The sequence below is a fragment of the Arabidopsis thaliana genome, chromosome 3 (assembly GCF_000001735.4).
Source record: "Arabidopsis thaliana chromosome 3, partial sequence".
In the NCBI taxonomy this organism is placed as follows: Eukaryota; Viridiplantae; Streptophyta; class Magnoliopsida; order Brassicales; family Brassicaceae; genus Arabidopsis; species Arabidopsis thaliana.
In genome coordinates this window covers 17,674,075-17,691,679 of record NC_003074.8, presented here as the reverse complement: position 1 = coordinate 17,691,679, position 17,605 = coordinate 17,674,075, and the positions used below count along the sequence as shown (strand labels likewise).

Below are 17,605 nucleotides of genomic sequence, written 5' to 3'. Positions count from 1 at the left end.
GTTACACCATGTTATTTGTATCATCACTTTAATTTTGTAGAGTCCGTAAAATTTTAAATTTTGTTAATGTTTTTAGTAATGTTAAGCACACTTGTACAAATTAATATTTTCCGAAAATTTTATACGGTTTGCTTTTTAAGAAGTGACATACCTTTAGTTAGATTTATAATTGGTCAAGTATGGTTTGTCACCCCTCTTTAGCTTCAGTTCGACTATCAGAAGATTTTATGTTTATGCTAAATTCTTTTCTTTTTTTAAATATGAGTTTATTATTTTTAGCTCAACCATACATAAGTAAACCTTACCAATAAACCAGTATCTTAATCTCAAAAAACAAATTGTCAAACATATAAACTCCCATTGGTCACTTTATATTACTGCAATACGAGATTTACCGTTTAACTACCAATTTCAAAAACGTTATAATTTTTTTTCTTTCATTTTTCGTATTGTTACTTTTTACTGTTTTTAATTATTTTGATATTGATTACAACTTATCTATCTTTCAAAAACGTTGTATCGTTTTCTATTATTAAAGAAATAGGATCCGAATTGAGATTAAAATTAAAAGAGTCGTTGAGGGACTAATTAAACATGTTAATAAAGATAAGATGTGGATCCCGGTTCCGGGGACGGGAGAGGGAAGGTCATGTGCCATTAGGGTAGGAACCACCGAGAGGATGTGTCACGTGTCACGTGTGTTGGACTTAGGTGTCAGAATGGTTTTGAATGGAAAAACAAAACAACGATTCTCAGTAGTCAATACCCCACACGATATCGTCATCTTTGTTGTCTTCATTCTTTAAAATAAATAAATTGAAAAGGTACTAGTAGTTGTCTAGTTCCGTACGGTACCCGTCCGTACTCTCTAGAGCAATAAATCTTTCCATGAATTTTCTTTTTCTATCTTTCTTTCTTTTATTCTTAAAAATCTATACTTTTGAGTCTTGACATTGTATCTATCTTGTAACCTTCAAATTGTGAGATTAGTAGAAAAATTGATGGAATTAGTAGAATCGCGAGATCTAATCAATTTATATGAAGAGATATAAGTGAAACATATATATCTGAAAAGATTTTTTTTTTTATACGAGTACATCATCGACCATGTAATGTTTGTTCTACGGAAAAATGCCAATAAGGTAAAGAAGTTATTGTGTAATTGATTTTACGTCATTTTAATGAATATAAATAATTATATGCAATCTCACTTCCTCTAAAAATCCCACATTCGTTCTTCGCAATATATTATCATAACTTATCTCGTTTTGTTGCATTTTTCTTCCAAATGCATCCATATAGTATGAAAGATAAAACATATATATAGGATTCTATAACTCTTTTTTTCTTTATATTTTCACAAAGATATGACAACATGAAACTGTCTTCATCTACTTCTTCTAATCAGTCCAATAATCAACATTTCAAACTGATTAGGACCACCGTCTGATCCATTTCAACAAAATCCTTCTCTTCATCGTTCCGGTTCTCACGACTAGTCCTGTGGTTCCTATGTCTCTTTTTGACTAATCAAGCTTTTTATTGATGTATCACAATTTTTTTTTCTTTACTTCTGAGGCACCTATGACCTATCTAATGTTATCTCTTAAGAAAATTTTAATGAGAGATACATTTGCTTCATGGACTTCGATGATTATGGGCCTATTATATCATTTTAGGCCCATTTGAAAATTGAAGTTTTGTGGGTCTCAAATTAAGTCAATACAGTCAGATGTTGTGTGTCCGAGAGCAAGTTAATAATCATGGACATGTTAAAGAATGGAATCCTCTTTTTCTTGTTTATTCGCATGTCTGTTTCTTACAGCATTGGTTTGTCTAAAGACTAAAATTAACACGTTATATGTTTACAAAATAAAAAAAAAGGTAACATGCTATGTAGTTTTGTAATTATAATTATGATTATGATATTGTAAAACAAATTTGGAAAATATAAATAAGATGGAAAGAGAGAAAACTAAAATAGAATAAGACTGAAGAATACAAAAATGTAAAAAAAAAATCAGAAACTTTTCCATATATATAAAATTAAGAATGTGAAAATAAGCCAAAAACAGATAAAAAGAGAGAATTGGGTAACAAAATAATAATAATTACTCTTTTGTTTAACGTAACGGTGGAAACAGCCTTCCCTCTTCCCTAGTCTCCCACGCTTCTGTTTCGCATTTTCCCCCATTTTCTCCGGCGACGGCCAATCATCATCAACCGCCGGCGAAAACCTCAGATTCGTGAATCTGATTCATTCATTCCGTGATTAAGATGGGTGTAGATTACTACAATATACTAAAGGTGAATCACAACGCGACGGAGGATGATCTCAAGAAAGCTTACAAGCGTCTCGCCATGATTTGGCATCCCGATAAGAATCCATCGACGCGTCGAGACGAAGCTGAAGCCAAATTCAAACGGATCTCCGAAGCTTACGATGTTCTCTCTGATCCTCAGAAACGTCAGATCTACGATCTTTACGGCGAGGAAGGTCTTAAATCTGGCAAAATCCCTAATTCTTCTTCATCGGAGGCTTCTTCTTCTTCTTCTTCTTCCTCCTCGAGATATCCTCACTTTCATCAGCACAGGCCGCAGCATCCGCCTAACGCTTCGTCGTTTCGTTTTAACCCTAGAGACGCGGAGGACATCTATGCTGAGTTCTTTGGATCTGAAAATGGTGGAGGAAGCAATAATGCTGGTGGGAGAGGAAACAGAGCGTTTAGGAATGGTCATTTCAACACCGGTGGTGCCAATGGTTATAGCGGTGAGATGAGGAAAGTTCCAGCTATGGAGAATCCATTGCCTGTGAGTTTGGAGGATCTGTATAAAGGTGTGGTGAAGAAGATGCGGATAACTAGAAATGTCTATGATGCTTCTGGGTATGTTCCTCTTCTCTATCTCCCTCTCTACATATCGGAATCTAGAACTAGAAGAATCTTTCCTTTAGGCGTATTTGGATGAACTAATGTTAGAATACTGTTATGATTCGTGTTGCAGGAGAATGATGGTAGAGGCGGAGATATTGCCTATAGAAATAAAACCTGGTTGGAAGAAAGGAACAAAGCTGACATTTCCTAAGAAAGGCAATGAAGAGCCTGGAATCATACCAGCAGATATTGTATTCGTGGTTGAAGAGAAGCCACATCCTGTTTACAAGAGAGATGGGAACGATCTTTTGGTCAGTCAGGAGATAACTCTACTTGAAGCTTTAACTGGTAAGACTGTCAATCTGATCACGCTTGATGGAAGGACTCTCATGATCCCATTGACGGAGATCATTAAACCTGATCATGAGATTGTTGTTCCAAACGAAGGAATGCCTATCTCTAAAGAACCTGGAAAAAAGGGTAACTTGAAACTGAAGCTTAGTGTGAAATACCCGTCGAGGCTCACATCGGATCAGAAATTCGAGCTAAAGAGAGTTCTTGGTGGGGTCTCATGAGGAAGTCATTGATGAATGTAGATAGCAAAAGTAGAGGAGATGATAGATTGTGAATGGTAGGAGGGATTCTTCTAAGGAGGCTTGGATTTGAGAGCCGAAGAACCAACACAAGCTTTGCTTCTGTCTTTTTACTTCTCTTGTTTGAAATTAGACCTTTTTCCCCTTTGTTTAATTATTTCATTGATTTGATTTGATTTCGCTGCCTTCTAATGTTTAGAGAGTGTGTACTCCAAGGTATGCTTTGTTACCTATTTATCTTATTTGATAAAAATTTCTATATCTCTCACTCTTATTACTTATCTTCATGACTATGTATGGTAAAACTTAGAGTAGAGAGCTACGTAATCAGAGAGTTATGGATTTCATTCTGTTTGCTTTTGACACGAAGATCATTAAGGCTATGTTAAACTTTAAGAACAACCCACTTACCGTTCCAGCTTTAACCAATACGATATCCACCAATCCATTCACAAGCCAAGACATGTTAGCCTAAACCAGGATCAGATTGGTCATCTGAAGTACACTTTTGGTAGCTAGCAAGACAGCCACAAACCCTTGTTCCAGTAACTTGGGGAAATGAGATTAAGAAGTCAGAATAACTCAACAAGAATGAGAAAGTAAAGAACAAATATTTATTCATAGGAACTGTGAAAAGAGTGGTAAAACTCAATGTACAGTTTTGTGACAAATATGACAAATATATTGGATTCACTCATTCCTCACCTCTTCTTAAAAAAACTTATAGATGCAATAAAAAGATGTATAGGATCCCAAAAAGAGGAAAAAACCTATTGATGAAAATGTTTTAAGCAGTGGTGGAGACTGGGAAGAGCTTTTCCACCATGTTGTTGGAGAGGATTCTATTTGGGTCCAGCTCCCTACGTGCTTTGTTGTATGCATCCACTGGGAAACGTTTTCTTATTCTTGCCTGTAAGGCTTCAAGTTCTTCTTTGTCTTTTGGTATCTGATTATATAAATATCAAACAGAAAACATTAGAAATTGTCTACACTCTAAATAGTTACCTCAACAGATTCTCATTCCCTTTGCTTACTTCTCACAATGAGGACAGTTGTAGTTCAAGCAGAAAAAATGTAATTAAGATACAGAGACTTTTTGTGAGTGAATCAGAAGGACATAGTTAAGTGAGAATGATGGTATCTGTGTGTTAAGATACAAGAATCTCATATTTAGATTAGAAAATCTACGATTACCTCAATTTTAGCCCAATGTTCATACGCAGAAAATTGATCCCACAATTGTTTCTGTGTCAAATGTCTATAGTGGAAAAATTCATCTGTGATGTCCTTTCTCTGGCGAGGGTCTGCTGTCGGGAGGTACATGATTATACCAACCTGAGACAAAATGTAATGTAGCATATTATAACTGTAGATGACTAGCATTTGAAAGAGAAAAAAGGCAAACAGTCGGTGTTGGAACAAGGTTGGCCAACAACAAAAATCTACCAAGTGAAACAACAATCCAGCACCTAAGAGTACAGTATGTAACATCATTTTTACGGTTTCTTCTTTGTCTATGAACATTTTAACATCAATATATCACATGTTTTCCTCCACCACAAAGGCAGAGCCACAAAACAAGCTTCCTATAGATTGACACCAATATCTCTTCATACTTTCATGAAAGTCAAAGAGAAGTAAATGGAAGGATAAACGACATAAAACAAGAGTTACCCATGAGAAAATATCATCCTCTGAAGTGCTGAATGCAGGACTAATGGGGCTCTTACTTCGAGCTGTCCATCGCTGCTCTATTGGAGCAGGTGCTGGTATTGCTTCCTTTTCTATTAGTTTTTTCAGCTCTTCTATGTATTCAAGGTCTTTCATGCTAGGGTTGGCGAGGGTTCCAGCAGGAAAACAAGATTCTGACACCCACTGCTGACCACCACAGTCAAAGCCCAGAATTTCATCACTCCACCCTACTCTATATCCTTCTGATTTTTTCCAAAACTCTGCCTCAGCTTGATTTACTTTTGCAACGTGAACGTCATTGAGAGGATCAAGGGCAAGTAGTTTGTCTCTCAACTCTGTAAATGAAAGCTCCTGTATGTCTGGCTCACTGCTGTCAGGAGACTTCTTACCAGAGTCCTGGACCCTATACATCATAGTAAAAAATTATTTTGCATTTCATTCAGTCCTCCACATTAGAGAAATCAAGTTACACATAAGACTTAAGCATAACGATACCTATACTTCACAATGCTCTCTCTGTAGAGATCACGGACATGCTGTACAGCCTCATCTGTAGTGTACTTTGGTTTGTCCTTAGGTGGCCCACTCCATTTTGATACAGGATTGCATGTTACAACCACGACTGTGTCGGTATAAGGAATATATAGGTACTTAACATGCTTGTTTGCAGAGAGCAATTTTCTGAACAGCCAGAAACAAAACAAAAGTTAGGAAACGTTCCACCCTGAGCCAATTTATGGGATCAATTTGCTTCAAAGTAGAGGGAGTGATTTCCCAAATGCTAGAATGCACTATGCCAAATGATATGGGCAGTACTAAAAAGTGAAAAAAACTTTAAGCTCTTGCATCAATCTGATACTTCTCTGATAATCTGACCAGAAGAAAAGTCGTATACTGAGCATGATTTTCTAAGCTGGAGCCATAATATGGAGACTAATATAGCGAAAGTTAGCGATACTTAACTTGTGATTTTTCTTGATTTCTTGCAAGTTTGAGACGTATGTGTGTTCCACAAGTTCATGTCTTGCAACGCATTGGAGGGTGACCTCAGCAACAACTCCAAGTCCACCAAGGCCACATCGAGCTAGATGAAAGAGCTCCGGATCTTTCTCTCTTGAAAGTTCAATTGTTCCCTTCGCAGGAGTAACCAGCTTCATACTGATCACCTGCTCATCAATAGGAGGCAATCTAGCACCTGTCCCATGTGCCCCAACCTGAACGTAAACAAAAATATAGACTCTAAAAACCTCAAAGCACAAGATAAAGACGAACAACTAAAATTGTTTCAGATTCTCCATTAGTTTCACAACCCTAGACTTCACACAAGGGAGAGAAACATATGCAAACCTGAATAATACCACCAATCTGCTGCTCTCTAATGGAGGCAAAGTTCTGAAGAGTAAGACCATAGTCTTTAATGGCGTCAACCAATTGCTGGACCCTAATCCCAGCCTGCACCGTAACTCTCTTCTTCTCTTTATCCACCTCTAGAACTTTATCCATAAGCGCCAGATTCACCATCCCAGAGCGAGACAAACCAATCCCATTAGGCGAGAGACCCGATCCAACGGGACGAATCCTTAACTTCTTCTCATGAGATTCCTTAACAAGAGCTTCGAGATCAGCAAGATTCTCCGGTTGATTAAAGTTCCTAGTCTGTACCTCATGAGTACCACTCCAATTAGAGACAGTGTGAAGATCTTCAGGTAAAGGAGCGTAACGGAAGATTTGAGCCTTCTTGTGTTTAGCATTCTCAGGGAATGGAAATGAGAAATAGGTAGCAACTCCAGAGAAGATAGCGAGTGCTGCGTATCCGGCGTATTTACGGAATTGAGCTTCTGAGGCGGTGGCCGGAGGCGGAGGTGGAGGACGTGGCGGTGGCGGCGGTGGTGGTGTCAATGTTTGACCGGTGGTGCAGAGAGTACGATGAGGCGAAAATGAGGAACGGATGGTGGATGAAGACGGAGATAGGGTTCCGAGAGAATGGCCGACGGAGCGTCGGAGAAGAAGTGACCGGAGCATTTTTTTTGTTTAACTTCAGGCGATCTGAACCTGAGGGAAATGTTCTTGTACAGGATCGGGTTTAGTGATTTAAGAAAGTTTCCATTATACCCTGATTTTATTTCTGTTTTCATAATTTGAGCCGAGTAATTTGTTAATGAACAAATTGGTAACTAGTTTGTCCACATTCAAAAACCAAACAAAACCAGAAATTTTATTGTAGACTTGTAGTTTTGGGCCTTTTGGTTTTCTGTCCCGCATGAGAATCGGGTCGAACGGTTATGCTCGAGTGACTAGACAAAGTAGTTCACTAGTGAGCCATGCATTATTTATTTATTTTTTTTCACTAAGTGTTGTCTTCATTTCATTAAGTTCACGGTTACAAAAAGTGTTATAATGGCTCTGCCATTTACAGCTTTGAAGACATACACATAAACAGGTAAACAAGCAACCATGGCATCAGAAACCAACAAGGTTAGCCATGTTGCATACCAGAAAGTTACAAGTAAACGTTAAAACATAACAACTGCAGCTATAGAGTATGTCTTGACCCAAAAAGTGTTATGAAGGCCATACTACTGAGGCAGATTATTCCAAAGCATGGATCTGCATCTGTTGAAATCAATGCAGTCCTAAATAAAAAAAATGACAGAATTCATAGAGTGTTTATCTTTTCTTTGGAGGGTTCAGAATCCCTCCCTTCATGTGCGCTTTGTCTTGTTCATCATGAGTTCCTTTCTCTTCTTGCCTCTTCCTTGTTTCCCTTGTTTCCACCCCTCTTGAAGATTGACCAACTTCAAAAACCCGACGAGAACCCGTTGAGAGTGCTGTTCCAACTGAAGGCGTGATATTAGAATCAGTTGAGACCTGTTGACCTTGACAGAGCCCTTGATAGTAAGTCCCTCGACCCTGATGATTAAGGCCTTCTCTTGGAGCAGGAAAATTCGGATGGGCTGCAAGAAACTCTCCATGATTCAGTGGAGGGGTAACAATTCTTGGTGGAGGGAGCACAGGTGCTGGAAATGAAGACTCCGTCATTTGAGACTGAGAATTCATAGACGATCTAAGCCTTTCATCATGGAAGACAGCTCTTTCCCTTCCATAATTAGGTAGCCTTGGTCTATAAGGGCAATAGTTCCTGTGATGTGTAACTCTGAAGCAGCTACTACAAATCCTCCTCAATCTCTCATATTGGAACCTGATGAGAGCAGTTTCCCCAGAATCAAAAGTGATTCTTTGGAAGAAACGAAGCCTATCAGTGATTCCAATTCTAACTCTGACTCTAATATAAGCAATTTGAGTCATCGTTGCATCATGGAAGTCCAGCGTGATGATCTCACCAATCTCATGAGCAATCTCCAAAGCTGTCTCCTCACAAACATAGAGAAGAGGAATGCCTCGCATCTGCACCCAAAGATCTATGGTAGTCACAAAATTTAAGACAGGAGCAGGCTCCCATCTATGATTTGCAACAAACCAATTATTGAAAAGCCACAGTTCCCTTCTTTGCACTGAAAGTAAATCAACTTCATTCTGAAACAAGAACTGAACATAAGTAGCATCCAGCATTCTACCACTGAAAGCCATGCATTATTTAATCTACTTATTCGAGAAAATTTATCTCAATTTGGAAATATACGATGCATTTGAATAGCAATCCATTAATATAGGATTAGATACACCCATTAAACACGTGTTAAATTGATAAGCAATAAATAAATTTTAAAAAATGAAAATGATACAGAATCAACCATCTTAGTTTTAAAATGATATTTTTTTTAATTGATAACCAAATTGATAAAAAAAATCTCAATCTAATGTAATTTTAAAATGATATTTTTTTGGTTCATATTAACTAATCATTAATATATATATTCAATCTTCAACATAAAGAATGAAAACAAAATATTATTAGAAATATATTTAAAAATTGAATTTCACAAAATGAGGTTATATGATAAGACGAGTTTGGATCGATATTAAGACGGTACACTATACCACAAGTAAAGTCTTAGAATTATTAATTAAAATATAATTAAATAATCTTTAACACTAAACAAAACAAACAATCTTAATAAAACATATGTAACTTAAAATTTAAACTTTTTAGTTATAAAAATTGATCTAGGGTGTACTGAAGGGTAAAATCTAAGGGTTGTACATAAAATAATATAGAAATAGAGTTATATATTTATAAAATACAAAAAATAGATTATATATAACTAATCTATCAAAAAATTACATTTTCAGTTTTTTTTTTAATAAATAGTCCCGCATTGTACCGCATGTTAAAATCTAGTTTTAATAGATAGAAATTAGTAATTGTTCCAAAAAACAAAACATAAAATGTAATTATATAAAAATGGTCTACATCAACTTGGTAACATAAGGTAGATTTGAATCACTCTATTTTGGATAGTCACTATACTATTCAAATGTTGATTTGGTAAACCGAAATTGTAATTAGCTTCGTTTTTCAGATAACAATAACCGCAACAAGTAGATAACACATGGTTTAAGCGTCTCGATTGTAAGATATACATTTCAGTAGCTTGTCAATTGTCATAAATGACTACAATATCAGCAGGTGAAAACTATATTGATCCATACAGAACTAACTAAACACTAAATGCATTAATATTTCATACCAAAGAGCAAGTTTAGTTAGTGCACAATTCAAATGCGGTTTGCTAAAGTGCAGACGGTTCAACCGTACCGCTTCACCGCCTTTTTCTATAAAGCGAACCGGTGTGTAAATCTGAGTTGTTTACTAAAATCTCCTTTTCTCCTATTTTGGCATTTCGGTTTAATGATTATTTTCCCCTGGCTTCGAACTCCACACAGAGAGCAAAACGACGACTCTTGTTCTACTCTCTCTATCTTGTTCCCCACACCAGCTTTCTCCGCCGATCTTCCGCCATACTACGGTACCGGAATCTCCGAGATGCCACCGTATGTTGACTGTTAATTAATTTCCGGTTTGACTATCTCTACGCATTTACTGGGGCGTATATAATACACACACACACACGCGTATACATGCCGATTAAATTAGGGGTTTTAAGCTGAATCGTGGATGGGCCAGAAGAAGAAAACCTCCGCGTCTCGCTCCAAACAACCGCCGTCTTCTACGGCTGTGACGGTGGTAGAGGTGGAGCCGTCTGAGATTTCCGCTTGTAGCTTCAACGATGGGGGTTTTTCCGGACCAGACGCTAATGGTGAGCCGTTGGATTCATCTGTCGTCAAGCTAGAATGCGAGAAGGCACTGAAGTCGTTTGGACGGGGGAGCTATAACAAGGCGATTCGTCTGATAAAGGATTCGTGCTCTCGCCACCAAGACTCTGCCCTAATTCACCGTGTTCAGGGAACTATCTGCGTGAAGGTTGCTGCTGTCTACGAGGATCTCGCTACGAAACAGAAGTATCTCCGAAATGCAATCGAATCTGCTAGAAAAGCTGTGGAGCTGTCTCCTAACTCGATTGAGTTTGGGCATTTTTATGCCAACTTGCTTTATGAGGCTGCTAACGAAGGGAAGAGAGAGTACGAGGAGGTTGTGCAAGAGTGCCACCGTGCTCTCTCCATCGAATATCCGATTGATCCTGCTAGAGAGAGTCTTCAGGATGAGACTCAGCTGAAGATATTGACACCTGAGGCTCGTATTGCTCATTTCCAGGATGAGCTCAGGTCACTGATACAGAAGTCTAACATTTATTCATTGTCCACTTGGATGCAGACCTTGGGAAATGGTGAAGAGAAATTTAGGTTGATCCCTCTTAGGAGAATGGCCGAGGATCCTATTGAGAGTAACTTGATTCAGTCCAGGAGGCCTAATGAGATTAAAAAATCTACCAAGACTAATGAAGAGAGGAGGAAGGAGATTGAAGTGAGGGTAGCTGCGCATAGGTTGTTGCAGCAGAAGTCAGAGTCTTCCCCGTCGGAGAATGTAGAAGCTGTTAACAACAAGGGATCAGATTCAGCATTAGCCGCGGGGCCAAGAAGCGGGGAGAGAAGAAAGCATGGGAATGCAAGGAAAAATGGCTCCACAGCGGATAGAAGGGATCGGGTTAGGTCATACTGGGATTCTTTGAGCAAAGAAATGAAGAAAGAATTCCTAAGAGTTAAGTTTAGTGATCTTAAGAGTCACTTTAGTGGTTCAAAGGATGGGCAAGCATATGAGATTGTTAGCGAGGCACTGTCCTTTTGTGAGGCCAATAAGACTTGGAGGTTCTGGGCTTGCTGCCGGTGTAGTCAAAACTTCATAGAGTCTGAGGCTCATATGCATCATATTGTGCAGGCGCACATGGGTAACGTCTTACCTAAGATGCAAATGGTTTTGCCACAAATTGTCGACACTGAGAGGATTGATATGCTTTTTAAGTCCCCATGGAAACCATTGGATCTCTCTGCTACACTGAAATTGCTTCGAAGTCAGCAGAAAATACAAAATTCTGAGTTTGATGAATTTCACTCTGGAGATAATATGGATGGTGGTGACGATTGCTTCAAGGATGCATGGAATGATACTACACCAGATGGAGATACTTGCAACGGTTGGAATGAGAATGAATCTGAAGAGGAGGTTAAGCTATCGATCGCGTTTCCTCCTCCTGATGGATGGCCTATATCTGATGATCCTGAACGTGCAAAGCTCCTTGAAAAAATCCGTGCAGCCTTTGAGCAACTGATCAGACACAAATATTTAGCTGCCAGCCATCATGATAAGGTGATACAATTTACGCTGGATGAACTCCAGAATCTACCCTCGGTTTCGCAATTCTTAAATCGTGGCTTGAACAAGTCACCCTTATGCATCTGCTTTTTGGGAGCTTCCCATCTCAGCAAAATCCTCAAATTCCTGCAGGACTTATCTCAGGCCTGTGGATTGAGTCGATATTCTGAACAAAGTAACCCCCACGATGAGATTAATTTTGGTGACCTGGGTCGTGAAGTCACAGAGGAGATTCTTCTTGATAGTGAAGATTCATGTCTTCTTATGGATGAAAAATTGCTTGGCACTGAGTGCATCCAAGAAAAATATATGGGCTCAGCATTTAATAATGTAACTATAGCAAGTTCTGGAGATATTGCTAATGGAAATGATGTGTCTTCTGGTGCGGATGGATTTCTTTCATGGATCTTCACAGGACCCTCTAGCGAGGAACAAGTTGTGTCATGGATGCGCACAAAGGAAGATAAAACTAATCAAGGACTGGAGATCATGCAGCATCTTGAGAAGGAGTTCTATCACTTGCAGAACCTCTGCGAGAGAAAATGCGAGCACTTAAGCTATGAGGGAGCACTGCAGACTGTCGAGGATCTTTGTCTTGAAGAAGGCCGGAAGAGGGAGACTTCAGCAGAATTTACCCATGAAAGCTATGAAACTGTGCTGAGGAAACGAAGAGAAGAGCTAAATGAGAGTGACCATGAGTTGTTGTTTATCAGTAGCAGGTTTGAGTTAGATGCTATAACAAATGTTTTGAAAGATGCCGAAACTCTTAACCACAATCAATTTGGATATGAAGAATCATATGGCTGCACTAGTTCTCAGCTTCGTGATCTGGAATCTGGTGAAGCTGATGAATGGGGGATAAAGGATTCCTTACATGAGGCTGACAGTTTCATAGAGATTGCGATTCAGAAACAAAAAGAGCAGTTGTCTGCAGAGGTAAGCTTTTCTATCTTTACGCAACACCACTGCAATAATCAATTAATGCCTTTCTGATTTTAAAATAATCTGTACATGTGCTATCACAGCTTAGCAGAATCGATGCACAAATGATGCGAAATGTCACTGGGATGCAGCAATTAGAGCTAAAGCTTGGACCAGTTTCCTCCAACGATTATCAGATAGTATTGTTACCTTTGGTGAAGTCCTACATGCGGGTAAGTATCTAACTCTTTTGACCTTGTTACTTTTTCTTCCATTGTGTTGCTGTGTTCTTTCAGGTTCTAATTGGCATTTCCATCTTAATCTCCCCATTTCCCTCTCTCGCTCTCTCTCTCTCTCTCTCTCTCTCTCTCTCTCTCTCTCTCTCCAGGCACATTTGGAGGCGTTAGCAGAGAAAGATGCCACTGAGAAGTCTGATGCTGCAAGAGAAGCCTTACTTGTTGAGCTAGCTCTTGATTCTAAGAAGGAGGCTCGAGGAAGAAATGATAATTCAAAAAACACGCTGGAAAAGTCCAAGGACAAGAAAAAGATTAAAGACACTAGGAAAGTGAAGGATATGAAGGTTCGAACTAATCTGTTGTCTACTTTTTAGGTACTTCTTGTCTATATTTGTAACTAACTTTTTAATTTTTTTGTTATAGGCAACTATTGGAAGCGACCATCGCTCCAATGCTGATTCAGTTGAACACAGGTGAAGATCTGCCTTGTTCATAATTTTTACTTAAGCGGGTGTAACCTGGAAAATCTTTGTTTCTGAAAATGTTGGTGGTTTATAATATGTCGTTGATTTACCTGCTAATTTCTTGTTCCAGCCCCCTTCCGGTTGCACCTGTCGGCGATCATTCAGAGGCTGACATTGTTTCTGAAGCTGTTGAAGCTTTAAAAGAAGAGGAAGAGGAATATAAACGCCAAATAGAGCTAGAGGAGGAGGAGAGAAAACTTGAAAAAACCCTAGAGTATCAGAGAAGAATTGAGGATGAAGCTAAGGAGAAGCACATGGCAGAACAACAAAAGAAATACAGCTCTTCAGTTCCCATGAATGTTGCAAAGACAGTGTATAATGGGTGCACAGATAATGAAGTTGATTATTTAGTTTTACAAGGACAAGAAAAATCCATAAATCAGGTAACAATAGAGTGACAAGGTGGTGGAGTTATGTTTTTTCAATCATCGCTTGAAATTAATTTCTGGGGTTCTTTGCTTTACCAGGAGAAAAGGAATGGACGACTTGATGACCTGGAAGGAGCCAGTGTGAATACAAATGGAGTTTTCCCGTCAACAAATCATTCTGCGATATCTGATACTGCAAAGGTGCAGAATGTAAAATCCCAAAAAGGTTAGCATTGGTTTCGAATATGAAAATATGTGTCTACTGACCTTTCTGAGGCACTTATATTGTTTTTTCTTTTTTTTTTGTTGTAGTAGTGCCTAACGGCACAGCTATGCAAGCTGGTATTTTCCAATCTGATCAACGAACTGGGAGGAGAACTAGACGCCAAAAAGCTTCAAACAAGTTAGCTGATGGAAAATATCCGGTCACACCTCCTGAGACCGAAAATAGTAAATCTCAGTTGTCAGGCACCAACGGCGAGAGACATTCTGAAACTCTACGTAACAATGGTGGTAAGTGACATTTTTTTTTTTTTTTTTTTTTTTTTTTTGTCCTAGAATCATTTTCTTTTTCTCATGTTTTCAAAGCACTGATAGTTGTGATCTATAGATGATCTGATTTTTCTTCTTGAGCTTATTGTTTTTTTCTGAACATAATTATTAATTTATTAGATGTGACCAGTAAAGGCACAAATGAAGCCGTTAGATTTCTTAAAACTGATACTTCTGTAACCGGTGTATCTTGTTTATGCTTTTATGTCAACGAGGAATTACATTATCTACATTGATTACCAGCAATTGTTTTCTAACATCATTCATCTTGCATTCTAGATGTGGGAACAAAGACATTAAGACAATTACAAGCTGAAGACGATGACGAAGAAAGGTTTCAAGCTGACATGCAAAGGGCAGTGCTTCAAAGCCTTGGTAGTTTTTCAACATCCTTGTTTATATATCTGATATCATGTCTGACAGTTAACATTTTGCGATATTTTGCTAAGTGCCCATTTTGTCACTATTGTCTGACTGACTGTCATTTGTATGAAGAATGGTGTATTGTGTATACCACTTTTCTTCATCCCAGTGCACTTTTTCTTTTTATCTGATTACTTTAGGTGTCTGAAACTATTTTTTCTCCAGCTTACTTATGCCAACAGCTGCTACGTTTTATTTTAGAATTTTTAGCATATTTGTTCTGTAATCATTTTGGGGTGACAAAAACCCTCGATATGAAGCATCTGACACCAGAACATGTTTTTTCAACGCAGACGTGTACCAAGGAGGTAGAAATATGGCGTCATGTTTGAGGACACCGCTGGAAGTAAACAATGATGGGGGTTTATCTGATGACACAATGGAGTCTAGGAGCTCAACAGGAGTTACCATATTTGGCACAGGTCTTCAGAATGAAGTTGGCGAATACAATTGCTTTTTAAATGTTATCATACAGGTAACCCTTCACTTTTCATAAACGGTTTGAGTTCTTGGGAATATAGTATCTATAATTCCAGCTTAAAGACTTATTTTTGCTGAAAGCTATTTTGTTTTGTTTTGATCTTAGTCTCTATGGAATTTGGAGCTGTTTCGAGCTGAGTTCTTACGGAGTTCAACACGAGAGCACCATCACGTGGGAGATCCTTGTGTTGTCTGCTCTTTGTATGAAATCTTTACCGCTTTGAGCGCTGCTTCAAGTGAAAAACAAAATGAACCTGTGGCACCTTCATCTCTCAGGATTGCTTTAAGTAATTTGTATCCAGATAGTAGTTTCTTCCAAGAGGTAAAAGAATTTGATTACTGGTTTTAAATGTTTATCCTAATACAATGTAAACCTTCATTTCATTAATTAGCCTAATCCTGGGCGTCATATGGTGGACAGGCTCAGATGAACGATGCTTCAGAAGTACTGGCTGTGATCTTTGACTGCCTTCATCGCTCATTTGCTCAAAGTTCAAGCGTGTCTGATGTGGATTCCTCAGACAGCAACTGTACTGGTTCATGGGACTGTGCCAACCGCACATGTATTGCCCATTCTTTGTTTGGAATGGATATTTTTGAGCAACTGAATTGCTACAGCTGTGGGCTGGAGTCCAGGCATTTGAAGTACACTTCCTTTTTCCATAACATCAACGCTAGTGCCCTACGCACCATGAAGGTATCGTATGAGTGTTCATTTGATTGCGTTTTCACATATATAATTTGATTATTCACTGTGGTTTTGTCCCACTTTACGCCTAATAGGTTACATGCGCTGAAAATTCATTTGATGAACTTCTTAACCTTGTCGAGATGAACCATCAACTAGCCTGTGATCCCGAAACCGGTGGGTGTGGGAAACTCAACCATATCCACCATATTCTCACTACTCCACCACATGTATTTACTACAGGTAAAACTTATTTTTAGGATTTTGATGAATGGAAATTTTTTCAGACTGCTGATATTTGTGTCTTGTCACTAATTATTTTGGGGCTGGCAGTTTTAGGGTGGCAAAACACATGTGAGACTGTAGAAGACATAGCAGCTACTCTTGCAGCCTTGAATACCGAGATAGACATCAGCATCATGTACCGTGGTCTGGACCCTAAGAGCACATATAGCTTAGTTTCTGTGGTACGCATTTCTTCCTCTTCTTCCCTATGATATTATCAGAAGAGTCGTTAAAACACCAGCTATGTGCTGTGTTTTCCTTGTGTGCTTTCACCCTAAAAACCTCAAGGTAACAAATTGTTCTTTTGCTATTTCTGCAACTCCAGGTTTGTTATTATGGACAGCATTATCATTGTTTTGCACATAGTCGTGAGCACGATCAGTGGATCATGTACGATGACAAAACCGTCAAGGTAAGATTATCAATGCAATGGGTTTTGCGGGCAGCAGATACACTCGTGGACATTATCACCCAGTTTTTGTAATATCTTTCAGGTGATCGGTAGCTGGATCGATGTTCTTTCAATGTGTGAAAGAGGACACTTGCAGCCACAGGTTCTTCTCTACGAGAGACGTTAAAATAAAAAAGAAGCAAAACAAATGCAGACCAAGTAGAGTTCTGTTGCTACAATTTAGGAGATCTCGTAAGTACATACTACAAAGGAAGTAAGTACGTTTTTTTGACAAGCAGAAGTAAACTCGAGAGGAAAGAATGTGATTTTACACTCATCTCAGTGGTTCTAACTTCTAAGAGGATGGGGAAGACGATTTTGTCTTTAAAATTTAAGCAAAAGTGTTTTCAGTGGAAGAGGTCATAGAAGAAGATATCATGTAGTTTTCTTGGTTACATCCTTGTCACATTAAGGATTATATGTTCATATAAATCTATTTCATCGGTCATCTCTATAGATCATATCATCATTATACATATATCATATCTTGTCAACTAATGAAAATGAAGTCAGAAGTTAGGAGAGAAATTGCAGAAACTCTAATCCAATGAAATCTCTACATATCATTCTTTTAACATTTACTATGTGACTATGTAGTAGTATATGTTTCTTATTTTCTTTTCAATCCGACTGTGTTTAACACTTAGGACTTAACCGTAATAAAACGACATTTGAAATTAGGATTTGTGATCGGGTAAGTGATTCGAACATTAGAAAGCAAACTAACCTATGAGGCTATGACTTTAGTTGGTCGAGAGTCGGCTTTCATATGCGGCATTTGCGGGGTCA

General features: G+C 38.4%; 4 protein-coding genes across 6 annotated transcripts; 2 read left to right on the top strand and 2 right to left on the bottom strand.

The window, feature by feature from the left end:
- Nucleotides 1–1,936: 1,936 nt before the first annotated feature.
- On the top strand, nt 1,937–3,795 carry AT3G47940 (DNAJ heat shock family protein). The gene is made up of 2 exons (NM_114663.3): nt 1,937–2,885; nt 3,004–3,795. The coding sequence occupies exons 1-2, from the start codon at nt 2,278–2,280 to the stop codon at nt 3,446–3,448; spliced, it is 1,053 nt and encodes a 350-aa protein (NP_190377.1). The 5' UTR covers nt 1,937–2,277; the 3' UTR covers nt 3,449–3,795.
- A 223-nt stretch (nt 3,796–4,018) lies between these two features.
- Nucleotides 4,019–7,358, bottom strand: GLDH (L-galactono-1,4-lactone dehydrogenase). 2 transcript variants are annotated; one of them, NM_114662.3, is made up of 6 exons: nt 6,506–7,358; nt 6,122–6,372; nt 5,654–5,839; nt 5,141–5,561; nt 4,661–4,801; nt 4,038–4,412 (listed from the first exon to the last, which is right to left on the bottom strand). In NM_114662.3, exons 1-6 carry the CDS (start codon nt 7,178–7,180, stop codon nt 4,254–4,256), a joined length of 1,833 nt encoding a protein of 610 aa, NP_190376.1. In that variant the 5' UTR covers nt 7,181–7,358; the 3' UTR covers nt 4,038–4,253. The 2 variants fall into 2 exon arrangements, with proteins under 2 accessions (NP_001319706.1, NP_190376.1); NM_001339340.1 differs by having other exon boundaries at nt 4,019–4,801; nt 6,506–7,307.
- Nucleotides 7,359–7,825: 467 nt separating this feature from the next.
- Nucleotides 7,826–8,728, bottom strand: AT3G47920 (Ta11-like non-LTR retrotransposon; the record flags this gene model as incomplete). The annotated part of the gene is made up of 1 exon (NM_114661.1): nt 7,826–8,728. The coding sequence occupies one exon, from the start codon at nt 8,726–8,728 to the stop codon at nt 7,826–7,828; it is 903 nt and encodes a 300-aa protein (NP_190375.1).
- A 1,221-nt stretch (nt 8,729–9,949) lies between these two features.
- Nucleotides 9,950–17,393, top strand: AT3G47910 (Ubiquitin carboxyl-terminal hydrolase-related protein). 2 transcript variants are annotated; one of them, NM_114660.5, is made up of 15 exons: nt 9,950–12,824; nt 12,914–13,042; nt 13,198–13,389; nt 13,469–13,518; nt 13,640–13,952; nt 14,037–14,163; nt 14,253–14,450; nt 14,769–14,864; nt 15,206–15,387; nt 15,499–15,714; nt 15,814–16,089; nt 16,176–16,323; nt 16,414–16,547; nt 16,691–16,777; nt 16,860–17,350. In NM_114660.5, the coding sequence occupies exons 1-15, from the start codon at nt 10,236–10,238 to the stop codon at nt 16,941–16,943; spliced, it is 4,821 nt and encodes a 1,606-aa protein (NP_190374.4). In that variant the 5' UTR covers nt 9,950–10,235; the 3' UTR covers nt 16,944–17,350. The 2 variants fall into 2 exon arrangements, with proteins under 2 accessions (NP_190374.4, NP_001118788.1); NM_001125316.2 differs by having other exon boundaries at nt 9,951–12,824; nt 14,250–14,450; nt 16,860–17,393.
- Nucleotides 17,394–17,605: the final 212 nt, after the last annotated feature.

Bases quoted from the DNA above. Each gene is read 5' to 3' on its own strand.
- AT3G47940 (NM_114663.3), top strand. From the start codon at position 2,278: ATGGGTGTAGATTACTACAATATACTAAAGGTGAATCACAACGCGACG. The intron at 2,886-3,003 runs GTATGTTCCTCT...TTCGTGTTGCAG, and splicing joins AATGTCTATGATGCTTCTGG to GAGAATGATGGTAGAGGCGG.
- GLDH (NM_114662.3), bottom strand. From the start codon at position 7,180: ATGCTCCGGTCACTTCTTCTCCGACGCTCCGTCGGCCATTCTCTCGGA. The intron at 6,373-6,505 runs GTTTGCATATGT...GTTTACGTTCAG, and splicing joins AGATTGGTGGTATTATTCAG to GTTGGGGCACATGGGACAGG. The intron at 5,840-6,121 runs GTTAAGTATCGC...CTGGCTGTTCAG, and splicing joins GAAATCAAGAAAAATCACAA to AAAATTGCTCTCTGCAAACA.
- AT3G47910 (NM_001125316.2), top strand. From the start codon at position 10,236: ATGGGCCAGAAGAAGAAAACCTCCGCGTCTCGCTCCAAACAACCGCCG. The intron at 13,953-14,036 runs GTAACAATAGAG...TTGCTTTACCAG, and splicing joins AAGAAAAATCCATAAATCAG to GAGAAAAGGAATGGACGACT. The intron at 16,090-16,175 runs GTATCGTATGAG...TACGCCTAATAG, and splicing joins GTGCCCTACGCACCATGAAG to GTTACATGCGCTGAAAATTC.